The sequence below is a fragment of the Manacus vitellinus genome, unplaced genomic scaffold (genome assembly GCF_001715985.3).
Source record: "Manacus vitellinus isolate BGI_N305 unplaced genomic scaffold, ASM171598v3 scaffold_84_pilon, whole genome shotgun sequence".
Lineage (NCBI taxonomy): Eukaryota > Metazoa > Chordata > Aves > Passeriformes > Pipridae > Manacus > Manacus vitellinus.
This window is the reverse complement of record NW_021940840.1, coordinates 1,766,470-1,792,187: the sequence shown is the minus strand read 5'-3', so window position 1 is coordinate 1,792,187 and position 25,718 is coordinate 1,766,470. Positions and strand designations below refer to the sequence as shown.

Genomic DNA, 25,718 nt, shown 5'->3' with positions numbered 1-25,718 from the left:
CGAGAAACAATCATGTCATGCCCAGGTTGTCAGCAAATAACACCCATGCCACCTCAGGAAGGTGTTAACCCCAGAGGGTTAACGGCAAATGAGATATGGCAGACAGACATCACACAGATAGCTGAATTTGGTACATTAAAATACGTACACGTCACAGTTGACAGCCACTCACAATACGTAACTGCCACTGCACACACTGGGGAAAAGGCTAAGGATGTAATAAGACACTGGCTCAGTTGTTTTGCAACCCTTGGTGTCCCAAAACAGAAAAAGACTGACAATGGACCAGCTTTCATTTCAGAAAAGCTAAGAAACTTCCTGTCAAATTGGATAATGTCTCACACCACAGGTATTCCACACTCACCCACTGGACAAGCAATTGTGGAAAGGGCACATCGCACCCTAAAAGATATGTTAACAAAACAGAAAAGGAGGGGAACCGTCTGTAGTCTGCAAGAGCGTCTGTGGAAAGTCACATATGTCATACATTTTTTAAATTGTGATAGTGCTGAAAAAAGCAGGCACGAAAAGCAGCACAGACCTCAAGCTTTCACCTTCCCCAAACCACCAGCCATGATAAGGGATCTGATTTCAGGGCAGTGGACAGGACCGGTGGATCTTGTGACTTGGGGGCGAGACTACGCATGTGCGGCTACAGGAAAGGAGCTGAAATGGATTCCTTCCAGGTGTGTTAGACCCTACCTAGGTACACAACCACAGCAGCAAGAACCAGAGTAACACAGAAGTTATAAAAACAGTTATGTTTCAGCAATAATGTTTACATTTCAGGTTTACATTTGAGGATGACCAATGTGGCAAATGCAGAGCTTATACAAAGCCCATGAATGTGTGTATGATGAATGGAATGGACAGTCATCAGTGAATGTGTGTGTGAATGAATAAAAGAGTTGTATGACTGGACAAAGCACCTTAAACACCAAACACCTCACAAGAATAACACTACCTCAGCCACATGGTCACTTTAAGAGAAATTAGTTGCAAGGGGGGTACTTTTGAATTAGATGATCAATGGAGCATAGAGGCGTGAAAAAGAGATCATATTAGGATGTGAAACCAGCTAGAGTATGGTACAATGTAACTTCATGGCACAAGCTAATTGTAAGGTCCATTGTGCTTTTTAGCAAGTCAGCTTGATATCTCCTATTATCAGAGCTGAGTTCTTCCTTGGTTTTGCTATGCATTGCAAGATAGATACATCTACCCTTGAAACACAATGGTAGAGGTCATACATAGGAGTGAGAAAGATGATGATGGGAGGAAGATTATGCAGGCAGGGGTCGCTCGCCCCTTGCCCTACAAGTAGGGCATGCGCAGACTGTTACCATTAGGTGATGAACAGGCGGGGTTTGGCTGCCATTCAGGCATCACCTTATACTACATACTGGCCCTATGTGGTGTAATGTGGAACTGATAAAAATGGGGTGTCAGAGCTGCTGAGTTGAGTGATACTCATCCTACCACCGAGGTTGTGTTGCTCCGCGGGGACGCCCGCTAAGCATGGGTACCGACCAGCTGCTGCAGATCCTGGCAGCCCTGGCCTGTTTGTGTGGGTAAGCAGAGTTTATTGATAGGAAGCAACCGAGAAAGCAAACTTTTTAATATCCTTTTAGTGTTCCTTTTATTCCCCTTTTATTGTTGAATATTGTTACATAAATAAGTTGTTCCCTTTAATTTCCCTTTTTACTAACCAATATCGTGTTAATAGTTATCCATAATATTAACATCCCTTTTTTGGTATCCCTTTAACCCCCTTTTCACTAGTTAATAATGTATTAAATGCTATTTGCAGTATTTGTTTTAATACCATCCGATAAGGTAGTTATTTTGCATCATTTTTTAGTTTTTAATTCTTTTGCAAAGTTTATTATCATTATTATTCTCACAGTAATTAAAGATATATTGTGTGTTTGAATGTTTCCGGCACTTGTTTTTATTCCAGACATGTATCCAAAGGAACTGTTACAGTGCTGCACGAACGACAGGTGAGAGATGGAGGGTCAGGGCTTTTTTTCCTGGCTGGAAAGGCAGCGGTTCATGGGCAGGAGCGCCGTTCCTATATCGGCCATGTGAGTGCCAAAATTCAATATGGACAAAGATTCCTCCCAGACCAAAGGTGCCCGCCCAGAAAGCTCTTGCTGTGCACGTAGTGCCAAGAGTGTTGCAACAATGGCAGGTGAGAGACAGAGAGTCAGGGCTTTTATTCATGGCTAGAAGGGCAGTCATTGGCGGGTAGAAGCCCGGTTCCTAAACGGGTTGTCTGAGGGCCAAAAGTGAATACGGACGAAGATTCCTCCCAGACCAAAGGTGCCTGCCCAGTAAGCTCTTGCTATGCCTGCAGTGCCGAGAGTGCTGCACGAACGGCAGGGGAGAGACGGAGGGTCAGGGCTTTCTTTCCTGGCTGGAAGGGCAGTCAGTGGCGGGGAGGAGAGCTGCGCCGCACTCGGCCGTGCGAGGGCCAAAACTGAATACAGATGAACATTCCTCCCAGAACAAAGGTGCCCACCCAAAAAGCTCTTGCTCTTCACATAGTGTCGTAAGTGCTGCACCAATGACAAGGGAGAGACAGAGGGTCAGGTCTTTTTCCTGGCTGGAAGGGCAGTCGTTCGTGGGCAGGAGCCCCGTTCCTAAATCGGCAGTCTGAGGGCCAAAACTGAATACAAAGATTCCTCCCAGACGAAAGGTGCCCGTCTAGAAAGCTCTTGCTGTGCACATAATGCCGGAACTGGTGCACCAACAGCAGGTGAGAGGCAGAGGTTCAGGGCTTTATTTCCTGGCTGGAAGGGAAGCCGTTGATGGGAAGGAGCCCTGTTCCTATATCGGCCATGTGAGTGCCAAAATTCAATACGGACAAAGACTCCTCCCAGATCAAAGGTGCCCTCCCAGAAAGGTCTTGTTGTGCACGTAGTGCCAAAAGTGCTGCACCAACAGCAGGGGAGAGGCGGAGGGTCAGGCCTTTCATTCCTGTCTGGAAGGGTAGTCGTTTGCGTGGAAGAGAGCCACGCCGCGCGGCATTCTGCAGTCCAAGGGCCAAAAGTGAATACGGACGAAGAGCTTATACAAAACCCATGAGTGTGTGTATGATGAATGGAATGACGGCCGTCAGTGAATGCGTGTGTGAATGAATAAAAGAGCTGTTTGACTGAACGAGCACCTTAAACACCAAACACCTCACAAGAATAACACTACCTCAGCCACATGGTCACTTTAAGAGAATTTAGATTGCCGTGTTTACCCTGTTTTTGAAATAAAGTTGAATTTCCCAGTTATTTAAACCCTCAGATTAATAAAGGTTATAAATCTATAGGTAACACATGGTTGGGCTAAGGCCCCCAGGTTAATAAAGTTATTTTTCCAAGTTGCACTATTCCTTAGAAATATAAGAAGGTTTTAGAAGATTTACAATAGATGTATAAGTTGTTAAGAAGCCAAAGCGAGCAATGTGCTGGGTCATTGAGAAGCTATGGTAGTTTATAATGTGTTGTTCTGTTGTTTGCACTGTTGTTTTTTGCACTGTTTTCGACACTATCTTAAATAATTGAGAAGGGGGAGATGTAGGAGGCGTGTCCAGGGGTGCGGGGGAAGCACCCGGGGCGAGGGAGCTCAGGGGACATGCGCCAGAATCTATATTCTCATTGGTTATAAGGTCACATGGTTTTAAGGGATAAAAAGAGTCCCAGGTTTGAATAAATTTCTCGTTGGCCACTACCTCAGCTGGGAGCAGGCTCCATTTCTTTATTATATAAAGATCCAACACCACCCCACACAGGGGGCACAGTCATTTTATGTCATGAATGTCCAGAACTCTGAGATCATGAACACATGCAGATGCTGCTAAGAGGGATTTCAGGATTTGAAGGTACAAGTAGATCAAGACTCCCTGGGTCTTGAAGACCAGAAAGACTTTCTGGTAGGGAAGGCTGCTACGCCTTTTGGGCAAGGCAGTGGCAGGAGAGGAGGCTTGAGTGTTCCCCACAACCCTGTTAGATGGCTGAAAGGTAGCAGCACCCAAAGCCCAGCTGGTCTCTGCTATGGACTGCAGGAATTACTTGCAAAAAAAAAAAAAAAGTTGATCCCATTGCCATAAAATCAAATCCCAGATCTGATACTGGTGACATGGAATTTCAAGCCTCCACTTAAGGAACAGCGGCAGTACACAGTCCTATAAAGATGTGCAGGCAGGACCACATCCCACACACTGGGAGAGGGATCAACTGCCATGAACTCAGGGTCCATGTGTCATTCTGCAAGAGAAACTGGGTGAATCCATGTCAGGTGGAAGATCGCTGATAGAGCCCTTGAATTCCAGGGTGGCACTTCAGCAAGGGAAGCAGCATGGACAACTATGGTTCTGCTGTCAGGAGCCCCCCAGGGTTGTATGCTACAGCAGGCAAGACACTGAGGCAAAGTTGGCTTGAAAAAATAGTCACAAGTCCCTCAAGTTCATGTCAAAAAAAGGTCTCTTTATTAACTATAACAATGTCCCCCCTAGTATTTCTGCTGTAAGAAACAGCTGAAAGTGAAGAGGAAGACTGAAAGAAGAGCTGAGGTATTGACAGGCTTGACCACAGCACAGAAGTGTCATGGCAGGGTGGCAGAGAGGTGATAGGTTCTCAATGGCAGCTGGAACAGCCTCTGAAATGTGACAGGGACACCCCTGTGTTATGCCATGGAAGAACACCTGCAGAAGTGTGTGATGCAGAGTTGTGGGACAACCTCCACTCCTAAGAGCTCTACAAGAAAAGGCCCTGAACAACCTGGTAACAGCTTTGGAATGCATCCAGCTTGGAGATGGCAGTTTGATTCCCTGCTGAAGGCATTCTGATCCTATGGGTTTTAAAGGTGTTACTAAGAACTGATGTTACACACAAGGTTACAAAAACAAAACTGCGATAAAGAGGAGGAGGAGGATTGTGGAGAAGGATTGCCAGGAAGAGTTTGAGAATGAAAAACCTTTTTTATTGGCACTTAAAAATTCTTGGCTTGCTTTTCCTAGCAAAAACCTTGGAACAAGGTCCAAAATAAATGAAATGCAATAAAAAACAAGAGTTAACGCTGGAAATGAGAAGTTATACAGAACAGAGGGAAAAACCCAGAGTAGCACTTTCCTACCAGGAGTAGAAGTAGGGAATCAAACTGTGCCGGAAGCTCAAGAACTGTGTAAGAGCTGTTAGTCCCATATTAGTGCCCCCTGGGTGTCAGAGATTAAAGCCTGCATATAAGCAGCAGCTCTGAACTGCAATTTAACAAAACTTGTTTCTCTATAATGTCTGCTGGTTCCTGGGAAGGACAAAGATTTCTTCTTTCACCTTAATAAAAATGCAGCTTCTCCAGAGAGATTATTTTCATCAGAAGCACCAGTCTGCCACTACAACTAACAAACCTCCAGTATGCATGAGGAAATGGAGACCAGCAGAGCCTGCTTCTCCGGCTAAGGAACACTGCCTCTCTGTGATGAAAGGTGTACAGGGACAGGGGGATGCTCCTTACCTTCATATACTGTAGGATGTTGGGCCCAGATTCCAGATGGAAGCAGTCAGTTTCACTGTGCTGTGACAAGCACCTGGAATTCAGATAATGCGCAAAAGCCTTCCCTCTCTCCTGTGGTGTGTAGAACTTGGGACATCTTCAGGACTAAAAACAATTAGTGCTAATGATTTTCTGTGCAACAGACATTTAATTTGAAAGAGTTTTTTGCAAAACATCTGTTATACATCCAGATGCCAAGTGAACCCCAAAGGTCCATTCCACCTGACCCCCCTGATGGTGGGCAGCTCTTGCTCACGCCATGTACCTCCAACCACCTGGCTGGCAGGGGGACTCGTTTCTGAGTGAGAGTCCATAGCCACCTTGTCCTAGCAGGCCTGAGAAGCTGTTGACCAGCTGGCAAACTCAGACCAAGTCCCCTTGGCCATAAGTGGCCTGTTAGGAGCTGGCTGCAGCCAGAGGGCAAAGGACAGGTGTTTTCCTTGCTGCTGGCACTGGGCCAGATGCCATTCAATGGTGTAGGGCTCTGAAGGCTCCAAATTCCAGCACTAATAATTACCCAGAAGTGTAAGTTGATCAAAGCAACACACACCTGAGGAGGTGACAACTGAACAGGGGTCACTTTATTGTCAGGTGGTCGAGTTCTTCTGATGTGATGTTGCAATTATGCCTCAAGAAATAGGTGACTGCAAGCAGAGAACCTGAACTCCAGTGTTCTCCCTTTGATGCTCACAGCCCACCATGATGGCCCAGGAGGCCCAGGATCCTCAGCCTCTTGGCTGTCAGCATGGTGGCAGTTCCACTTGCTTATGGTGACCTCCTGTTCAGGAATGTGCCAGCGTCACTCCCCCCCCGATCTACTGAGGTTCCATCCCCTCCACTCATGCTCATACCAGGGACATTTCCTTTCAACAGCTCAAATTCATGGCTTGGCTTTCTGTAGCCCAAGTTGAGTATCTTCCACGTCTCAGTCCTGACCTTCTCTGCCAGAACTCAAGGTTTATTTTTTAGTTTGCTGTCAGGTTCTTACTGCAGACAACCTGTTAGGCAGGATGCTCTGGGCTCCCAGGTTTAAATGCAAGAAGGGTACTCACACTTTTACATCACTAAAAAACCGCAGCAACCCACCCATGGTATCAGGCACAGTTCCTATTTCTTTTAAAAATAAATATTTATAAACAAAAGAAAGAGATTCAGAGAACTACAATGTTGAAAATTTTCCTGTCAACAGCACAAATGCTTTTCATGTACAGTCACAGGAACAAGTTGCACACCAACAGGAGTACTGTTTAAAAACCCTCTTCTGTCATCAGCTGCCCCAGGCCAACCCTGCAGGAAGCCACATCTCCCACTGCAGCAGCCAGCTCCTCTGCACTTCTCCAGGACTCGTACTAGGGCTGCTCAGTCTCCTTTCATGATCAAGTCCTCGATATATGCATCCAGTTCATCATCTGTATTAATATCAATGTCCTGAAACAAGAAATATCAGTGAGAAGTGAATCTTGAAGAAGAGTGCAAGAATCTTCACCCAGAGCAGCTCAGCATCCTCTTCAACATGTGGTCTGCTCAGCCTCTATGCTGCAACGTCCAGCACCCATCAGCTGCTGACAGCTGTGGTGAGAGCACCCCCAGCTTTCCCTGTCAGCACCTGACAGACAACATCTGGAAACCCATCAGCACCTGAGGCTCAAACAATGCACTCAAGTGATGGATTTACTGTGCAGATGTGGGTCAAGTTAGGTTTGGTTGGGATTTTTTAGCTTTAACACATTTTCCTAACAGGGAACAACTGCTTCCAGCTGTTTTCAGTAGCTTCTCCATTGGTTGATCCTAATTTTATTTAAGTAGTTTTTTAACTTAAAGTTTAATTATTTAAGGGTTTTACTTAAATATATTTTTGCTATTTTAATTAAATATTTAATAGTATAATTAATAAATCGGTTTCACCATAAGATTTTTTGTATTATTTGCTTAAAAGTTTGCATTTCTGTAAGGGGTTCAGGATCTGCACAAGAATGGGGAAAAAATTCCCTGCCGAGCACTGCCTGTGCCTGGGGAAATTCTGCAGCAGAATGCAGAGAACAAACAGAACTTGTGCAGTATGTACATGCCATGACAAATCATCCTGTGAGAATTAATACTCAATGGGACCCCAAGGGCCTGGATCCCAAGAGTGGGCAGGGACAGCAGCTGTGCACTTGTCTGCTATTGATGGGTTGAGTCCACGTTGCTCCCAGCTGAGGAAGAGCTGGAGCCCAGTAAGATGCTGGATTGAAACACGTGGAATGCCCAGAAGGGGTTGGGTCAGGTGGCTACTCTGGGGCAGCTCAGGGTTTGCCTCTCTTCCTCACCCACCTCCTGCACTTTCTGCAGAAGGGCCATGATGTTAGTCCTCAGTTTCTGTAGTTTCTCCTCTGTTTCCCTCAGCTTCCTCTCCGAGTTCCGGAGGTTTTCCTCACAGGCTTTGGCCCGGGCATCAGCGCGTGTCTGATATGAATTGCACAGGTTCTGCAGACCTGCCTCATATTGCTTGAAATATTCTTTCTGCAGCAGACAAAACACAACAGATGACACACCAGGAGAAAGCACCGAGCATCGCAAAACCAGCAGCACTCACAGGCTTGTAGAAGAACCAAACTCCCGGCCCCTGTGACCAAATCTTCCCCACAGCATGTCTCTGCACGCCCTGCCCACGCCCACATTTGTATCTGATTTGCCTACTGCAGCCAGCATGAAACTCTAAGGGGTTTTCACATTCTTCCAGTATCAGGACTGCCCCCAAAGCTGCCTGAATTTAGATTAAGGGTGCAACGTCTTTTAAAAAGCCTGAACTCACAGGTATGCTGCAGCAAGACTTGACAGCCCCTGTATACTCTGAGTGTCCTTGGTACAGATCACCCAGACAACACAGCCTGTCACTGTGAGGTAGGAACACCTGCACTCGCCAAATACCCCAGACATGACCTAGGTATACTGTGGAAGCAGTGGGAGTGGTAACTCCAGCAGATGCCTGAGTTAACAGAGAGAAGAGGAGGAGACGAGACAAACTGCCAATACACACACTGCGAGCATGGGAGTACCAAACAGAACTGGCTTTGGTCATCTGCAGGTGGTTTTTGTCATGTACAGGTGCCTCTTGGAAAGGTCTCCCTTGCTGCTATGTCAGAGCAGGGAGAAGTCAGAGAGGCCAGTTCCCTTGCTCTGCATTCCAGCCAGCACTGGATCTCCCAGTACCAGCTCACAGACACTGGTGGAAGCTCAGCCCCACCTGTTCTGTACCCAGATAAATGGAGGCCATGTTCTCTTCCATTTTTAAGATTGCCTCCCCCTAAGTTATAAGGCTGGGAGCAAAAACTACAGATATGTCTGCATCCTGCTTCTACAAACCTCTAACCTGGCCTCTCTTTTTTTAAAAGTTTAACAGTGATAGATAAGAATTCAGGATAGTAGTAGCCAACAGCATTCCCACATAGATGTACGGTAACTAGAAATATCCTCAGACAACTGTCACAAGACTCAGGGCATCTGTCAGAGCTCTCATTCTTTTCCTCAGCTATGTCAGTTTGCCGAGGATCCAAGTCACCTTTTCAAGTGTGCTCTTGCATCAACAGTATGCACACTTGCCATAAGAATGGAATACGTATGGGAAACCCCCAAACTTATGTTCCTAGAAGTAGTGGACTTACCAAGGGAAATGACAACAACCCTTCCGAGCTCATGGAACTCAGCTCATTCTTGGAGACTGGAAAATTTGGAGGCAAGAAGTACCGCAAACAATTCCTGTGCAGGAAAGAAAATCAAAGCCAGAATTGGGAGTTAACCAGGCTGAAGCAATCAGACTGCAGAGCTCCCAAGGGTCTGCAGTGAACCCACCGAAGGATCTGGACTAGAAGGTCAACTGTTTCTTGGCTGCTGCTGGGACCAGTGGTGTCGGGCTCGATTCTGATGCAGTCTGAGGTAGAAGGTTCAGCCACAACCACCTCCTCTTCCTGCTGTGTGTCTGGAGCCTGGTACTCAGGAGAGGGAGGCTTCATCAGCCTCACATCCTCACTGCCTTTCTCTACCCTGAGAAAAGTATTAAGGGAATATCAGGAATCTTCTACATTGGACACATCTGAAACACCATTAATAGCCTAATCAGAACCTGTACCCAAGTGTCACTCAGACCTCTAGACAAACAGCAGCTGCCTCCATGGTATAACTGATGGAGTCTGTCACGCCCATTCGTTATGAAGCCACTGCACTGTCCTGAGTTCACATGCTCCCTGACATGACAGCAACATATTTGTCTTCAGCATCTACGGCAGTAAAGCAGGCCCTTCTTCCCAAAAGCAAAACAAGCCTCCAAAATCCAGTAGCTCGAGATAGTTACCAGCGATCCCGTGGTGTGGTGTCTGTAGGGACATAATCGAACTTCACCTTCCACCGGATCGCATGTCTGCCCCTTTCCACAGCTGTGACACGGCCTGTGAACCACTCCTTGTTCACACGCACCTCCACATGCAGCCCCTTATCTGTGAGGAGGAAGCAAAGGTGTTCGCAAACCTTCGGCTGCTGGAAAGCACATTCTGTAGGAGCTCTTGAGATTCAGGCACCTCAGCGGGGAGCACACCTGAACCTATGACAATGCCCTCAAATAGTACAGACACCATCAAAACATAAAAGGCACATAGCTCAGCTCTTGCTGAGAAACATTAAGATGCATGAAAATGACCTGGCTTTCCAGACAGAAGGTTTCTCCTGTACTCCAGGTTGTTTGACATGGGCTTTCCAGGCTCGTGAAGGCCTCTAGGACAATTTGCCCCATGTCCCTAGTTTCCAGACAGCTCCTTGGAAGCACGCTGAAGAGATGCCCTTCTCTGGCAGAAGGTGCAGTACCACACTGGCTATCACCTTTTTTGGGTTGTCCCAGCCCCTCTTCTCTCACAGCAGCGCAGCAGGTCTGGATACAGTCCTGAGCACTTGCCAGCTGGTACGGCTCCATGATCCACTCAGGAAGGGTGAACATGTCATCAGTTATACCCCACAGCCCAGTCCCACACTTGTCAGTATGATGCAGCCCTTGACCACAGAGCCTCCCATGCCACAATTGCCTCTAGTCTAATCAAAGGGCTCCCAGCCAAAATGTTTCATGCAAGTTAGAGTCACCTCAGGGTCTGGGATTCAAATTTACACTATTTCTTATTCAAAAAGCTCATTACTGAAATCACACGTTTAACTGACGAGTCTAGTTCTGCAAGTTCTTTTCTATGTCAGATACCAGCAGCAGCCCAATGGCTCATTTCTCACCTTTCTGAGCTTTCTTCAGTTCCACCAGCTCTTCCTCTCCAGCACTGTCTGTGAGCTGGGAGCAGAGAGAGAGCTCACATTAGCTGCCTCCCACCAAGATTATAAACACCTGACAAATACCTTTTACTGGGGAAAGCAGCACACTCTCACCTCCACTACCACCTCATTGGAATCCTTCTCTTCTTTCACTGCCACAAATTTTCCTCGTTTTGTCCTCTCCTTTTTGTGCTCCCCCTCCTCCTCAGACCCATCCTCTGGGATGTTCGAGGTCCTCTTTCGAGTGCTGGAGGCCTTTAGGAAGCAAACAAGCTCCAGCTGTTAATTCCACCCTGCTATTAACCAAAAACCTTCTTTCAGCCAAGTTAAAAAAAAAAAGAAAAAACGCCCAACATCCAGTATTTAATTTGGAAGTTGATCAGCTTTTCTGAAAGGTTTTAGAGGTGCTACGTGATCGTGCAAATGCTCACCCCACCACTTCACATTCTTTTTTTCCTAAAGAAACAATCTGGCCTAACAGGAGAGAGATGAAACAAGTCTTCTCGAGGGGTGTAAATGGCACCCTAACCCCAGAGTAAAGTAAAAGTTATCTTGTCTTGCGCAGGGCCCACAGTGCACATCTCATGGGAGAGAGCAGACAGGCTGAGCAGGACAGTGGGTGAGGAACTGAGGGGTTGATTCTCACCTGTGAGCATTTGCCAGAGGCAGATTTCTTTACTGCTGGCACCTTGGCAGCTTTTGGACTGGGTGTCTCACGTGGGCTTTTAGGGCTCTGCAGGCCAGCAGAGAGGGACTTCGTGGCTGTACCTGGTTTGGCAAGAGTTTTTGAAGTGCTGTTAGACTTCCCAGATATCACAGTGTTCTGGTGTGTCCTGGAAGTGCTGGCCTCCTCTGTGAAGAGTGTGCTGGCCAGCTTGGAAGAGCTGGTATTTGGACAATCTGAAGAGCTCTTTTTCAGCTGACTGCTGGACTTGGGAGGAGGTGAAGATCCTGGTGGTCTGCTGGGAGCGTTCTTGATTACATCAGGCAAAGGAGGAGATCGTGGGCGCTGAGGTCGGGTGTGCTGGAATAAATGTGGGTACAGAGAGAGGAAGGGTGGCAGAGTGAGGAACTGCTGTTCAGAGCAGCTAAGGAAGCACGAAAGAGTAAAAGCAGTATGCCATTTACCTCTCCTGAAGGTCGTGCTGTCACTTCCAGAGGCAGTTTCTTCAAGTCAGCTTGAGATCGAATTGGAGTGGTTTTCTATTTTAAAAAAATAAATCAGAAAGGTCATCTTTACAAGCTGCCAGGCAGTGCCTGAACCCAGCCCAACAGTCTTCCAGGTTAAAACCAATGATTATAAGAAAGTGTGTTCTGTGTCCTTCAAGAGACAGATGTCACTCCCGTTTTCCCATCAGAAAATGAAATGCAAGTTTAGATGCTCGTTTTCTGTTATTAAAACAAACCCTGCCCCATGAAGGAACACAGATGGCATCAGACTCAGGAGCATCTCTTTGCACTAGGAGGTCCCTCAAACCTGCTCTGCTTAGCTGGAGACCTCCAGACTCACCTGCAGAGCTTCCAGTTTTTCCTGCTGCTGGCGGATTTTCTCTGTCAGTTGTTTCTGCTTTTCCTCATGTGATTTTGAGTCTTTTTTCAGAGTTCCCAGTGGTACCTTCTGTTTCTGCTCTGCAGCCTCACATCTAGCATGGAGGGAAGGCCAGATGAGATCAGCAAGGACAGCAGAACCTGTGCCATTCTCACACAGGATTGCCCCAACATCCCATCCCAAATGCAGCAGGAAAACCACTTTCCTTTCTGCAATAGCCACAATCGCAAAAGCAGTGGTTTTCTTCTTGGGAAACAGATATGATTTAAGGAGCGAAGGCATAGTTGTTAATAAAATGCATTTATGTTGGGAATCACCAATTCAGAGCCCAGGAACAGCTGTGACTGGTTTCTGTACTGCATCTGTACTCCAGACTTTTTCAGCAATTTTCCTTCCTATCAGCTTCTTATGTATTCATATCAGTTCCTCTTTTTACAGACTTCCTTTCCCTTCAGAAAGGAAAGCACAGTACTAGTAACCCATGACTAAGACATCATTCCCACAAGTCTTCCAGCAGCAGATGCCCTCTGGCTTGCCACCCTAGGCCACACCGTTTCCTTTGCAATATCCTGTAGCTATTTGCTTTTCCCATCCTGTTCAGCCCATGGCCTACAAAACAGCGGTGAGTATCCTACTCCCCCAGGTCCTCTCAGGTGCAGAATCCTGGAAGAGTCCTTGCGAGAGGAGGAAAACACAGGTAGGAAATACTCTCTCAAGTGGACTGGCATCACCTTTAAAGTGCTGGCTGAGCAGCTGTCCCTCAGGAGCACTGCCAGAGGAGAAGGAGGGGACTGAGCAGTGCCCAGGTCATCTCCTGTCATCAAATGGAGTCATGGACAGACACACCAGGATCAGCCCGGGTGGGGCAAGGTCACGCAGGGATCGTGCGAGCCAGGAAAGCAGCAGCACCGAGACGGCCCCTGTACAACACAAGAGATCCAGCAGATCCCACACTGAGTCTGGGCCAAGCTGCCAACCTGCAGGTGTGAACCTTACAGGTAAAAGGAGGACAGTGCTCTCACTGTAGATCACTCAGAGCTCCAAGATGCTGAGGAGAGATGATTTCATCAAGATCTCTGATCCTGAACCTGCCAACTGACGCGATATCTCCCAATCTGCCAGATACACACTGGGATCAGCTTTGGAACACAAGCAGCAGTTTCTCCATCAGCCTCTGAAGCACTGCTGGGGCATTTTCCATGGAGTAGTTTCATGTGTCATCACTGAAAAATGACTGTCTGACACCAGAGCTGCAGTTTCCAAAGATAAAGCTGAACAAGTGGCACCGTACACAGGTTTCCCAGTGGAGAAATGCATCTCCCAGCCTGTGGCATTGCCTGAGGCCGGAAGCATTGCCAAGTTGTTTCTTACAGCACACAAAAGAATGAAAGCACCATTAGTTCTTGGACAGGAAAAATTCAGACAACTCACAGCATTCAAACCCACAGATTATATCACTGGAGGCAGCAAGTCAGAACAAAGGAATTATCTTGGTAGTCAGAATGGCCAGGAACTCAGGACCCAGACTCTGGTGGTGCTCAAGGAGCTTTGAGACAATGAGTCATCTTCAGCTGGTGCTTTGGCCACCAGTTCAAAATACCATTTAGGACCCAAGTGGATGTCAGGTAGGAGAAGAGAGGCAAGCAAGCCTGGCACTGCAGTGTGAACAGGCACGCTGCCTTTCCTGTGACAAAGTGAACAATGGTGGCACCTAGTGCTGACTCCAACACAGACTGTGGCACTGGCAGGGGTGATTGCTTCACATGACAGAGACAGAGGAAGGGCATTCAGCCCCCATGATCTGGGATAACATACCACCAGCAGCCACTGAGGTGTAGGTGGACAAATCAAAAGGCTGGGGAACAGCTCAGTGCCAACAGCAGCCACTGTGCCAAGGCAGCAAAAACCACCATGTGGTCTCTGATGCCAGGAGAGTCTCAACACCAGCTCTGACACTGCTTCATTTCTGATTTGGCTGAATGACACTCTGCACAGACCCTCATGGCACACAAGCTTGAGGACCCCACCCATGGTGGCTGTGCTTCTCAAATCCTGTTATCCTTCAGACACTACAAATATCAGAAATAGTCAGGACGTAGAGGTGAAGGTGTTCAAACTCTCTGCAAAAGGACATGGCAGGAAAAATCAGGCAGCGCAGCACTTGGAACTGGTCCCAGCTAAAAGCCAGATGAGTGCTGGAGCAACTTCTGCTGAAAATCTTCTGCCTCGTGTAAAGGACACAACTGCACTTGTTGCTGGAAAGTACACGAGAGCCTACTCAATCCAAAAATGTTCTGGAGTTATTTATTCTCCAAGAGGAAGACTCCTGAGATCCCTTCTGAAGCTGAAATGACCAGAAGTTTGGATCACCTGTGTCAAGTGCCTCATCTGCCCTTTCCCAGCTCCCTGCATGGAGGATATGGGATGGTACAACATGCACTGCAGACACTCAGGCTCACTCCAAAAAACATCCCAACATCCATCTCACATGAAATGCAGCCAAACCCCCCACCTACTGAATTTTCATGGTATTGTAAACACAAAATTTAAATTCTTTCATGAGTAAATCAAGTTCCTGGTAGGTGACAAGATAAAAACCCTGTCTGCACACAGATGGAAGAGCACAAAGGCAGGTGGGGGGATCTGAATAACACCCTCCCATGGTTATTCCCAGGCCATCCCAGGAGCCACCAGCCCATCTAGGGTCCATTTCCACAAGCCCAGAGGCCCAAGGCAGTCTAGGGGATGCAAATTGGGTTTTCTGGGAACTGGGGAATGCAAATCTGTTCAGCAGAACAGATACTCCATTTGGGCTACTGCCCGGGCTGTCCCAGGGCAGCCTCAGCCCCAGTGTCCAATCAGTGGGAGCAGTCCTCTGAAACATCTTCTGGACCAATGGGAGGAACCATAAGCAGGGAAAGAAAGGGACTGAGATGATTTGGGGAAGAACAAACACGGGAAAACAAAGAAATAATAGACTAAAACCGACCAGTTGTAAATAAACCATCAGCTGGTCAGGACGCCTCTGTAACCTTATGTCTCCTCTTTTCCTGGGTGAGGGGCTCCATTCCACGTATGCACCTGTGTAGAGTGGTGCGAGTGCCACCAGCTGCAGTGACTACTGGCATGTGCACGAACATGAGTCACAGCAAACGCTGGGCCAGAGGAGCCAGCCAGGAGGTGACCTGGGAGCAGGGGGAGGAGGCCCTGCAGGAGCCGACTACCGGAGGGACCAGGGAGTCCTGCCTGATAGAGATGGGTATGGGGCCGTAGGCAGAGCTGTGGGTGTCTCTAGGCAAGAAGCATGTGGGAAGAGCAAGGATCTCCATCTGATCACCTGATGGAAGGATGCTCAAGGTGAGACACTGGGAGGTTTGTAGTGTGTATGTTACGTGTAACCACAGGAGGTCTGTACCCCTCGCTCCCTGGGACTGCAGGCTGCAGGGCCCATCTATGCCAGTGCAAATTATCAGAGAGACAGAGGCCAGATATGGACATGAGTATTTCCACTAGTGGTCCTTCATCCTGACCAACCAAGAGGGAAAAGGATGAGGCTGCTGGTGCAGTCTGTGTGAGTGCTGAGAGTGCCCACCTGTGCTGATCTGCGGGGCTGGATGTACATGTCTGTGTACATACATGGTCTGTCTATGTTTGCATGTGTGTGTACCAGCAACACCTTCCCAGCTTTGCTACTGCTTCCACCTGAAAGGCTGGATATGTGGCAGCCCCTCCTCAGGCTCCAGGCTCAGCCCTGCCCCAGCAGTTTGGCCAGAAACAACCTTGGCACAGCCACACTCCTCAGAGCTCCACAGCAGGACACACACACATGGAGCAACAGGGAAGTCAGAATATGTATTCTTCCAATGGCAGGCGCCAAAAGGAAGAAGCCAGAAAATCAGTACTGTTAAATAGAAACATCAATACTCTGTAGCCTTTTCAGCCACAGATGTTAAAATTTTTATTCCAATTAAAAGCTACCACCTGGATTCATCCCCTTTGTCATTAAGCCCTGAGCCAAGGCATCTGAATTTCAGAAGAGCAGCTTCCCTCCTTAACACAGACAAGAATGGGCTTCCAGCAGCGTTGCTCTCCACAGAGAAGCAGCCTGGAGCAATCATTTTCCTCACTCAAATTACGAGATTCTATCTACGTTTTATAACTGTAAAACTCAGCGCTGGGAAGTGCTGCTCCCTCAAGCATGCAAAATGTCCCCCCTGGGCTCACCTCAACCCAGTGCAGTTGCTGCAGTTTGGTGTCTGATGGGTGAGAGCTGTAGGAGCAATAAAGACAACTGCAAAGCCCTCCTGAAGATGTGTCACTCCCCGCCTTCACCATGACAATTCTCCAACTGCCATCTATGCTGCCTATGGCAAAATTAACATGATCTAAGGCTACAGTAGTATTTCCATGCCAGTGCAGAAAAGCCACAAAGGATCCAAATTTCACCAAATCACTGGCTGAGGCTGGAGGCAGCTCTGGGGTCCCTCTGATCCCACTCCCTGCTCAGGCAGGGCCACCCAGAGCCAGGGGCCCAGGACCATGTCCCAGAATATCTCCAAGGATGGAGAGCGCACACCTTTCCTGGGCAACCTGGGCCAGGGCTTGGTCACCCTCACAGGGGAAAAAAGTGTTTCTGACATGCAGAGGGAGTCTCCTGTGTTCCGTTTTGTGCCCATGGCCACTGGTCCTGCCACTGGGCACTAGTGGAAGAGCCAGGCTCTGTCCTCTTTGCAGCCTGCCTTCAGGTGTTGGTATACATTGATGAGAGCTCCCTGAGCCTGCTCGGCTCCAGGATGGACAGTGCACACTGCTGCCGGGGTTGTTCCTCCGCAGGGACAGGACTTTGCATTCTCCCAGTTGAACCTCAGGAGGTTCCTGTTGGCCCATTTCTCCAGCCTGTGCAGGTCCCTCTGGATGATTTCATGACCTCCTGGTTTGTGAGCTGCTCCTCCCAGTTTGATGTCATCTGTCACTTGCCGAGGGTGCCCTCTGCAATTTGCACATCACACAAACGCCCACCAACATTCAGCTCTACACGTCATCACTGCCTTTTCATCACTGCTCACTGTGAGCACAGTTTAAAGGTACCGAATTACTGCCAATCCCTCCAACTACTGTCAAAGACCAGATGACCAGAAAAAAGCTCCAAATGTACAGGCAAGACACACTGAAGAAAAGTCTTAATATTAACTGATCCTTACCTGTCTTGTTCAGGATCAGGGTTCATGGAGCACACCCAGCTATCAGGGTAGTTCTTCTCCACAGAGCTTAGCTGGAACGGGAGAGTCCGCCACTTCAGACATACATCTGTCACACAGACACTTTGCAAATTAGAAATACACAGTCTGACACACAACCTCATTTTTTCCCCCAGCCCATTCAAAGCCCAAGTACCACACCGAAGTGTATGCAACAATAAGATTAGTGGCCAAAAAAAGTGAGACAGTCGCAGGATACAGAGTCAATTCTTGCTTCATGCTCACAAAATGCTTGGATGAAACCCTCAAAGACATCCCTAACAAGAATGCAATGAAGCCTGGCATCAACTGATACCAGAGGACCTCACGCTCCTGCTGCAACAATGGCATGTACAAATCAGTCAGAACAGCCAATCCTGACATCATGGCTCAGCCCAGCAATCAGGTTGTCTCCTACCGATACCAACACAACAAAAGTCAGAGACTTATCCACTAAAAGAAAAAAAAAATTATAATAATTATTAAAGTTTTGATGAACCAGGAACACTTTGAGAGTATTGCTGGCCTATCGGGAAAACAACAGCTTCACAAAATCAAGTTTTGCCAGGAAAATCCAAATGTCCTTAAATCAGGCTCTGCAAGGATGTCAACACGGGAGGACAAGAAGAATGAGAGTAAAGCCCCTCCTCTTTGGTAGGAACTTTGAAAGGCCTGAGAAAACCATCGAAGTAGAAGAACCTGACAAAATAATTCCACAAGAATGGCCTCCCATTCTTTTCTTACATCCTCATCCCCAAGTCCTAGGAAGAAAATAAGGGAGTTTGGTGTCCCTCTACCAGGAGACAAAGTGATAGTGTTGAGCTCTCCCTAACCCTGGCAAGGGCTTACCCAGAGCTGTTTAGAGGTGCAAAGAAGAGAACTTGCATTAAATTCCAAGGAAACTGTAAAATGTTCCCTTTGTGTTCACACCCAGTACTGATCAGCAGGTTAGTGCATTAGGGTGCAAATTACTCGGCCATTTCCCATTGCCTGTGGGGAAGTTTCAGATTTTACTCTGCTGCTGGGATGGGTGGCTTTGGTCAGTTCCAGTTCATACGAGATTTCTGAGCCCACTCTCAACACTGCTACTGGCCACACCTGCCCCGCTCTGTCAGGGGATCTGAAGAACATCACAGTTAGTGAACTGTGCAGGAAAGGAGCCTTATGCCATGATGTTCCAGTGCACCATCGTGTGCAGACAGAGGCAACTCATAGAGAAGACAAGCCCTAAGAGGGGATAACGATAATGAAGCCCATCTCAAATGTCCTACGCATTTAGCTGCTCCCCAGCTGCAGCCAGGAGTGCCCCTCCTTCCCCAGGGAGGAGCAGCCAGATCAGACGCACCGCACTGAATCGTGGTGGGGATCTCCATGGCTCTCCGGCGCTTGTAGCGTAGTTCACTAGATGGAGGCTGGTTCCAGTTTGCTGATAAATAACCAAACTCATCCCAGAACTTGATGATACCTCTCTGGGCTGGAAAACAAAACACATCCTGCTCAGTACGGAGCCATTATCACAAAATCACCACCTGCACTCTGGGCTGCCCTCCAGACACCCAAGTTTCTCCTTCCACCCCCTGGTAATCATGAAGCTTCATTACCTATAGCAACATCCTTCCAATACTGAGCCAAATGCTCTCCCATGGCCTTCAGCAAGTGTCGATACTCTTTGGCATCAGCGAAATCTTGTTTATTATGGGTTGGCTCCAGAACCAAATAGGGCACATCGACCACACCTACCACTCCTCCACATGCCCTAGAAGAGGAACACACAGTCACAAACATTAAACTGCCAGGTTTGCAACCTGAGCCATCATACAAAAAGTAAGGTGGGCTCAAATATTTGTATTTGCTGTCAAGACCTATTTTCCCTGTCCCTAGAATGAGGCACTGTTGGTATCAGCACTCATCAGTGCCACACGCCAGCATTGAGCCCAAGCACCCCATACTGCTGCAGGGATGACCAAAATCCATGTAGAGAACTCAATACCAAGAAACCGGGGAAATTAATATTAAGCAGTATTAAACATAATTTATTTGTCAGAATGCAAACTGAAGGCTGACAAAATGAGCAGGCCTCATGCTTGTGAAGAATGATTAACGCATAACTTAGGTTATTGCACAACCTAAGTTAGATGTAGAAATGTGCCAGGCTTAAGTAAAAAGACTGCAGAAAAATCTGCAAGACTCACATGCCGCCCTCCAGCTGCGGGCCCACCTTCTCATACATCTTGATCAGCCGACTACAGTTATAAACGAACATGCCGTCCAGCTCACGCTGCTCGATGTTCACTCCAAAGATAAAATTCAGCTCTTTGGGTTCCTTCAGTGCCCTGGAAGGGAACGAAACAGAGCCTCAGAGATGCTGAAAATAAAGCATATTATATACTGGTGTTAGAGAGAGGGTATGGAAATCTGGCATCCTTGAGCATTAAATTAATCCTGTAATCTCCTATTTCTGAAAAATACAAAGCAGTTGTTGAATGGGCATTACAACTGAACATGAACAAAATACAAAAACTTTGCAATACAGACACTATTTTAGGATGGACAGATAATTATCCATTTGCTTGTGTTTTCTCCTTCACAACAGATTCTGGATTTTACTTCAGATGTACTTGTTCAAAAAACGACAGTGAACTAGTTTCATGAGAGTGTTGTTTGGTACAGACTGGTCCTTACCAATGCTATTTTGGTTTGTATTTTCCAGATGCAGATCCCTGTCTAGATAAACCATGAAAATTCAGATTTTGATACAAAACTGTAGTCTTGATTTTCAAATTCTGGAAAGTTCGCCTAATTTCAAGTTTTGAAAGGCTGTTCCTTAAGCTGGAAAGCTGGAGGATACAACGCACAGCCCAAACAGACCTTTTTTTTCTTTCATGCCAGGATATCAATTTGCATGATTTCTCCTTTATCTACGCAGCGGATGACTCCAACAAAAGTTGGCCTCAAATATGTTTGTGAGCTCATAGGGATTTCCGAATCTGAACTTTGGTTACCGGAAGTTCTGTCTCCAGTGAGGCAGAAAGCCTTGAGATTGATCTCTTTGTGCTATAAATCAAACAGAACTACTGCTCTTTACCAGATTAAATTAATCGGGTTCCACAGTTTCCCTGAAATCCACGCTGAGGATTTTTCATAAGGAGGATCCTCAGCTTCAGGCTGAAGGTATCCTCCAATGCAAGGTCCAAACCTGTAATTACTACAAGGCAGAGCCTATACCACAGTCCTGCCCACCTCTCTCAATTTTGACCTCACTTATATCCCCCCTTCCACCCTCATAAAGTCCTTAGCACTTATGTGCTTTATCCCACTTAGAAATTTGACTTCTGCTTCAGTGGTTAGTTGAAGATAGCGGAATTCTTTAAAATGTTCTGCTGTCTACTAATATCAGATATTAGGAGGACCTGAGCTGTGCATGCTCGAGCCCTGCACTGTGATCACGTGCATATATGAGATGTAGTCTGTCTTAATGGTGAAACATCTCAGAACAAATCCCCAAAATAGACTGAATTCATATTCATTTTTTGTTTAAGGCCATCCTCCCCCACACAGATGTAACAGCACCCTGTGTTACACCTTCCTCTAAAACAGGTGACTATAATACTTTTCTAGGAAAACATCTGTAATAGCAATTTTCAGTACTTTTAAATCTAATCTTTTGCCAGTAGGGGTTTTCAACACTGCCAGCTGCTGGGCTGGAATGTGACCCTTTGGTCCCAGCTCATCAAGGTGGACAACCGTGATTCAAGAGCAGGAGGAGGTGTGGCAAAACACCCATCTCAGGGATTCATTTTCTTTTTATAACTTCTGGAAAAGGATGCAGAGCCTTACATTTCAAGTAATACCATGCACTCCCCCACAAAATAGGAAGGGCATCTCCTCATTTTTATCAGAGAGGACGGGAAGTCAAATTATTATCCAAACCATGGAAAATTAAGTGGTGGTTCAAAAGCCAGGGATTTCATTACTAAGAATTTAGTACCTGTCCTATCATTTGGACTTATAACTTGATCTTATGCAGGCTTTGGAAAACAGAAAGCACTTCTTTCATTGATGCACTCAGCACCAGAGAAACAGCAGAAAACTGTCCTAGGACATCCTCTGTAACTCAGGAGTTTTCCAAAAGGTTCATACAGAAGGTTTCCTATTATACACATTTTTCAGGAATTTCTTCTGTTTTCTGGATGAAGTAAAAGGTTGTGGAAAAGCCTGACCTTCTGAACTGTCTCCGATCACCCGTGATGAATGCAGGGACACAGGGAAAACCATGTGCCTGCCCAGAGCTTTTTTTGAGGGTCAGTTTATTAATAGGAAAAAGTATTTTGCCCATGGGCACAAGGGGCAGGAGACCATTCACAAAATTTTCCTTTGCACACTAACGTCACCAAACTCAAGAATTAAAGGACAAACTGTTACATGGAAAAGTACGTGGAAGCTGAACAAAATAGTTTCTCCCATGAGTTTCTACATCCTTCAGATCTCAGCCCTAGCACTTTTAAATTAAAGCTGTATTTATTTCTTTCCTTTTAGCATTTTAAGATGCATTAGATCTATCTCTGGCAACAAGTCTGGGATAGTTCTGACCTAGGCAGCCATGTAAACTAGCATGCAAACAACCAGGTGGGAAGAGAGACATGCTGTACGCAAATCCCCAACTTCCTCAGACTCAGCATTTGTTTTAAGAGCATTTGTTTCTGGTTACCACTTAATTTGAGAAATGCAAAAAAATGTATATAAAGAGTGAAATATTCCTGTGAGTACATCAAAAGCCAAAGTTAATTGCAATCAGACCTAAACTAGAAGCATATCTTCAAATTTCACAGCACCGACTACAACAAAATTCAGCATGTTTTCAGAAAACATCCCTACAATTCCTAAAGCTGTTTTCATTGTAACTTGTGAACATTGGTTCACCAGCCTGAATCTTACCTGCAGGTGGAAAAGTAAAAGAGTGAAAACAGCTGATGTGAAAACCAAGTAAACATCTACAGCAAACAACTTAACCCACGCACCCACATGTCTTTCAGCAGATAAAGGGGGGAGCAGCAGAGGTAACCAGAATAGTGACCTAGCTGCTTGGTTTAATAGCCTGGGCATACTGGATGCCCATGGATATTTAAGCTTTGAGCTGAATTCCTCCTCCTCCACCACACGCACAAAGCACAAGAGACATCTGAGCACCTGGGAGCAAACAGCCACGGAACTCCAGAATTTGGAAGCCCCTGCACTAACCACTGGGAACTCTAGAGCCTGGAAGCCCCTGCACTCACCGCTGCTTTGCATCCTTAATCCTTTTCTTGACATCAGCCTCCCGCCGCATGGTGATGGCTGAGTTCTGGACCTGACGCAGCCTCGCCTGCAAAAAGGCATTGCACAGTAAAGCTGCTGCTGGGAAATTCATAAAATTCACTCAAATTATGATTTTTTTCCCCTTTCAAAAAAAATCTGAGAAATCGTTCTAAATGTAAAAGAATTCATGACGGGTGACAACCAGCATGACTCCACATGTAGGGCAGCACTTACCCTCTGTAGTTTAAGCAGCTACACAGTTGCTTGGAAAAAAATGTCTAAATGTAATTAAAGGTCCCAGGAAACTGAAACTAGAGGCAACTGAGCACAGGGAAACAGCCAGGGCACTTGGATACTGTTGTTTCCATCTGATGCCAATAGGAAGCCCATTGATTTTAAGCTGGTGACACTTGCTGACCTTCCCGGTATCCCTGCGAGCCCTCCTCCCCCCCTGCAGCACTGGGGTCAGCCTTGCCCCTCTCAAAGCCACAGTCCCACTGGGAGAAAGCAAAGAGCCCCTCTCCAAAAGCCCCTGCCCAAATGCCTTAGAGACAGCTGCACAGGTAGGGGGGAACAGCCAAAAAGTCCCCAGTTCTACTCCTGTTCCAACACCTCCTGTTCCCCAGGCCTCTTCCACAGAGTCTGACAGCAAACAGCATCTGGGGCTTGGAGGTCGCCTTCCCACCCAGAATATATGGGGGGCATGGGCAAGGGAATGCCAGCGTGTGTCCCACTTGGGCTGGACATCAAGTGCAGAACGTGAAGCACATACAGTGGTAAGGAGATTATGGAGCTGCCTGAACGCTGCTGGCAGCTCACCATCAACTGGAGTCACCACCTGCTTAACCAGCACACAGGATGCTGTCATGGGGGGGCTGCCACAGGTGCTGCTCAGCCAGCACTGCTCCGCTGCCAGTGCTCTGAACTGTCCCTCAGTGCCCCAAACAAACCACGCTGCTAAAGCACAAGGCTCACCCTGGACTCCCGCGTGAGATCCCCTCCAAGGCGCTGCTCAAGGACACGAGCTTTGCTCTCTGCCTCACGAGCCTTCTCCTCTGCTGAAACACACAGGGACAAGGATGATGTCAGCCAGTCAGTACAGGAGAGCGATTCCAGAGAGCCTTTGCTGCACAGATGTGTTACAACGGTACAAAGAAATACAAAAAGGTACAAAAATCAAACCTTACATGAGAGGGCCCCACCAACACAGCATCTTAAACATGCTCAGAGGTCACAGTCAACACTGTCACAATTGCAGGGATAAACTCTGCAAAAGCATGTTTAAAGGAAGGATCCTAGAGGAAGTCAACAAAGAACTGGAAAGCATAAGGATACTAGTGGCCCTGCCCGATCTGCCTGGCAATGATTCACAGAAAGATTCTCACAAAAAGAGGTTCGAAAAGGAATTCCAAAGAGATCATTTTCTTGCAGAGATGAAGGGAAAAGACTACTCTCAGAAATGCTTTTGTCTCTGCTAACAGCTAAATTTTGCCTGGAAAAAGAGAAATCTGTGCTATCCACGAAATAGGGCCCAGCATTCTGAAAACCTACCCTGTACCTGAGCCTTGCATGCAAGAAACTTAATACATAAAAAATACTCCCCTTTTCACTTCTCTCCTAGAGCAAGAGGAATGCTGGCGATAGGTGCACACAACCCTTATATCGCTTAAGATTCATTCAATAAACCTCATTATCAGCAAGGAGAATGGATTGAGAGCAGCCCTGAAAAGGACTTGGGGGAGTGCTGGTGGGTGAGAGGCTGGACATACCCCACCTGTGTGCACTGGCACCCTGAAACCCCCCATGTGCTGGGCTCATCCCACAGCATGGGCAGCAGGGGAGGGGAGAAATCTGCCCCTTTGCTTTGCTCCGTTGAGACGCTTCCCACCTGCTGAGCTGCCTCCAGCTCTGGGGCCTCAACATCAGAAGGATATGGAGCTGCTGGAGCAAGTCCAGAGGAGGCCACAGAGATGCTCCAAGAGCTGGAGCAGCTCTGCTCTGGAGACAGGCTGGGAGAACTCGGAGTGTTCAGCCTGGAGAAGAGAAGGCTCCAGGGAGACCTTAGAGCGCCTTCCAATGCCTAAAGGTGCTCCAAGAGAGCTGAAGAGGGACTTTGGACAAGGGCCTGGAATGACAGGACAAGGGAGAATGGTTTCTGACTGACAGAGAATAGGGCTAGAGGGACTGTTGGGAAGAAATTCTTCCATGTGAAGGTGGTGAGGCACTGGCACAGGTTGCCCAAATAAACTGTGGCTGCCCCATCTCTGGAAGTGTTCAAGGCCAGGTTTGACAGGGCTTGGAGCATCCAGGTCTAGTGCAAGTTGCCCTGCCTAGTGGAAGGGCATGGAATGAGAAGAGCTTTAAGGTCCCTTCCGATCCAAACCATTCTGTGATTCTGTGATTTGGAAATACAATGGGTGCACGCTGAGGGACGGTGTGGCTCACACCAAGGTGAGCAGAAGGCCCACGCCCTCGCAACAGGGGGACAGCAGCACAGTTACAGCACACCCAAAAGCCATCTCCCTCCATGCTCTCCTCACACAGAGACAAACTGCAGCTGTGAGACTCTCAAAACCAAGAGCTCATGATATGCTAAAGGTGAGAGCAGAACTGTGGGGTGACAGGGTTCAACCAGGCTTTGGCTGGAGTGAGGGCAGACAGCTGGGGCTCCAAGGGGTATCCTGTACAGCTGTTACCCAGATGAAATGATCTCAGAGAACAATGTACATTCCTTCCACTGCATGGAAGCAAGTCTGGGTCGTCTGCAGTCACTGTAATAACTCAGTTCCTGAGCAATTCCAATGATC

General features: G+C 47.2%; 1 protein-coding gene across 4 annotated transcripts in view; it reads right to left on the bottom strand.

The window, feature by feature from the left end:
- Positions 1-6,102: 6,102 nt before the first annotated feature.
- Positions 6,103-25,718, bottom strand: part of MORC2 (MORC family CW-type zinc finger 2) — a 39,685-nt gene continuing 20,069 nt past the window's right edge. For 3 of the 4 annotated variants that reach the window (XM_029964926.1, XM_029964928.1, XM_018085654.3), the window contains 16 exons: positions 23,887-23,969; positions 22,893-22,978; positions 19,809-19,949; positions 19,218-19,372; positions 18,962-19,090; positions 17,581-17,686; positions 12,341-12,473; positions 11,959-12,033; positions 11,477-11,854; positions 10,945-11,085; positions 10,795-10,849; positions 9,878-10,019; positions 9,379-9,570; positions 9,192-9,285; positions 7,861-8,049; positions 6,103-6,975 (listed from right to left, as the gene is read on the bottom strand). In XM_029964926.1, the coding sequence (XP_029820786.1) occupies positions 6,907-6,975; positions 7,861-8,049; positions 9,192-9,285; positions 9,379-9,570; positions 9,878-10,019; positions 10,795-10,849; positions 10,945-11,085; positions 11,477-11,854; positions 11,959-12,033; positions 12,341-12,473; positions 17,581-17,686; positions 18,962-19,090; positions 19,218-19,372; positions 19,809-19,949; positions 22,893-22,978; positions 23,887-23,969 (2,168 nt within the window). In that variant the 3' untranslated portion in view covers positions 6,103-6,906. The remainder of the gene's footprint in view (positions 6,976-7,860; positions 8,050-9,191; positions 9,286-9,378; positions 9,571-9,877; positions 10,020-10,794; positions 10,850-10,944; positions 11,086-11,476; positions 11,855-11,958; positions 12,034-12,340; positions 12,474-17,580; positions 17,687-18,961; positions 19,091-19,217; positions 19,373-19,808; positions 19,950-22,892; positions 22,979-23,886; positions 23,970-25,718) is intronic. The other variant, XM_029964927.1, reaches the window with a different exon arrangement.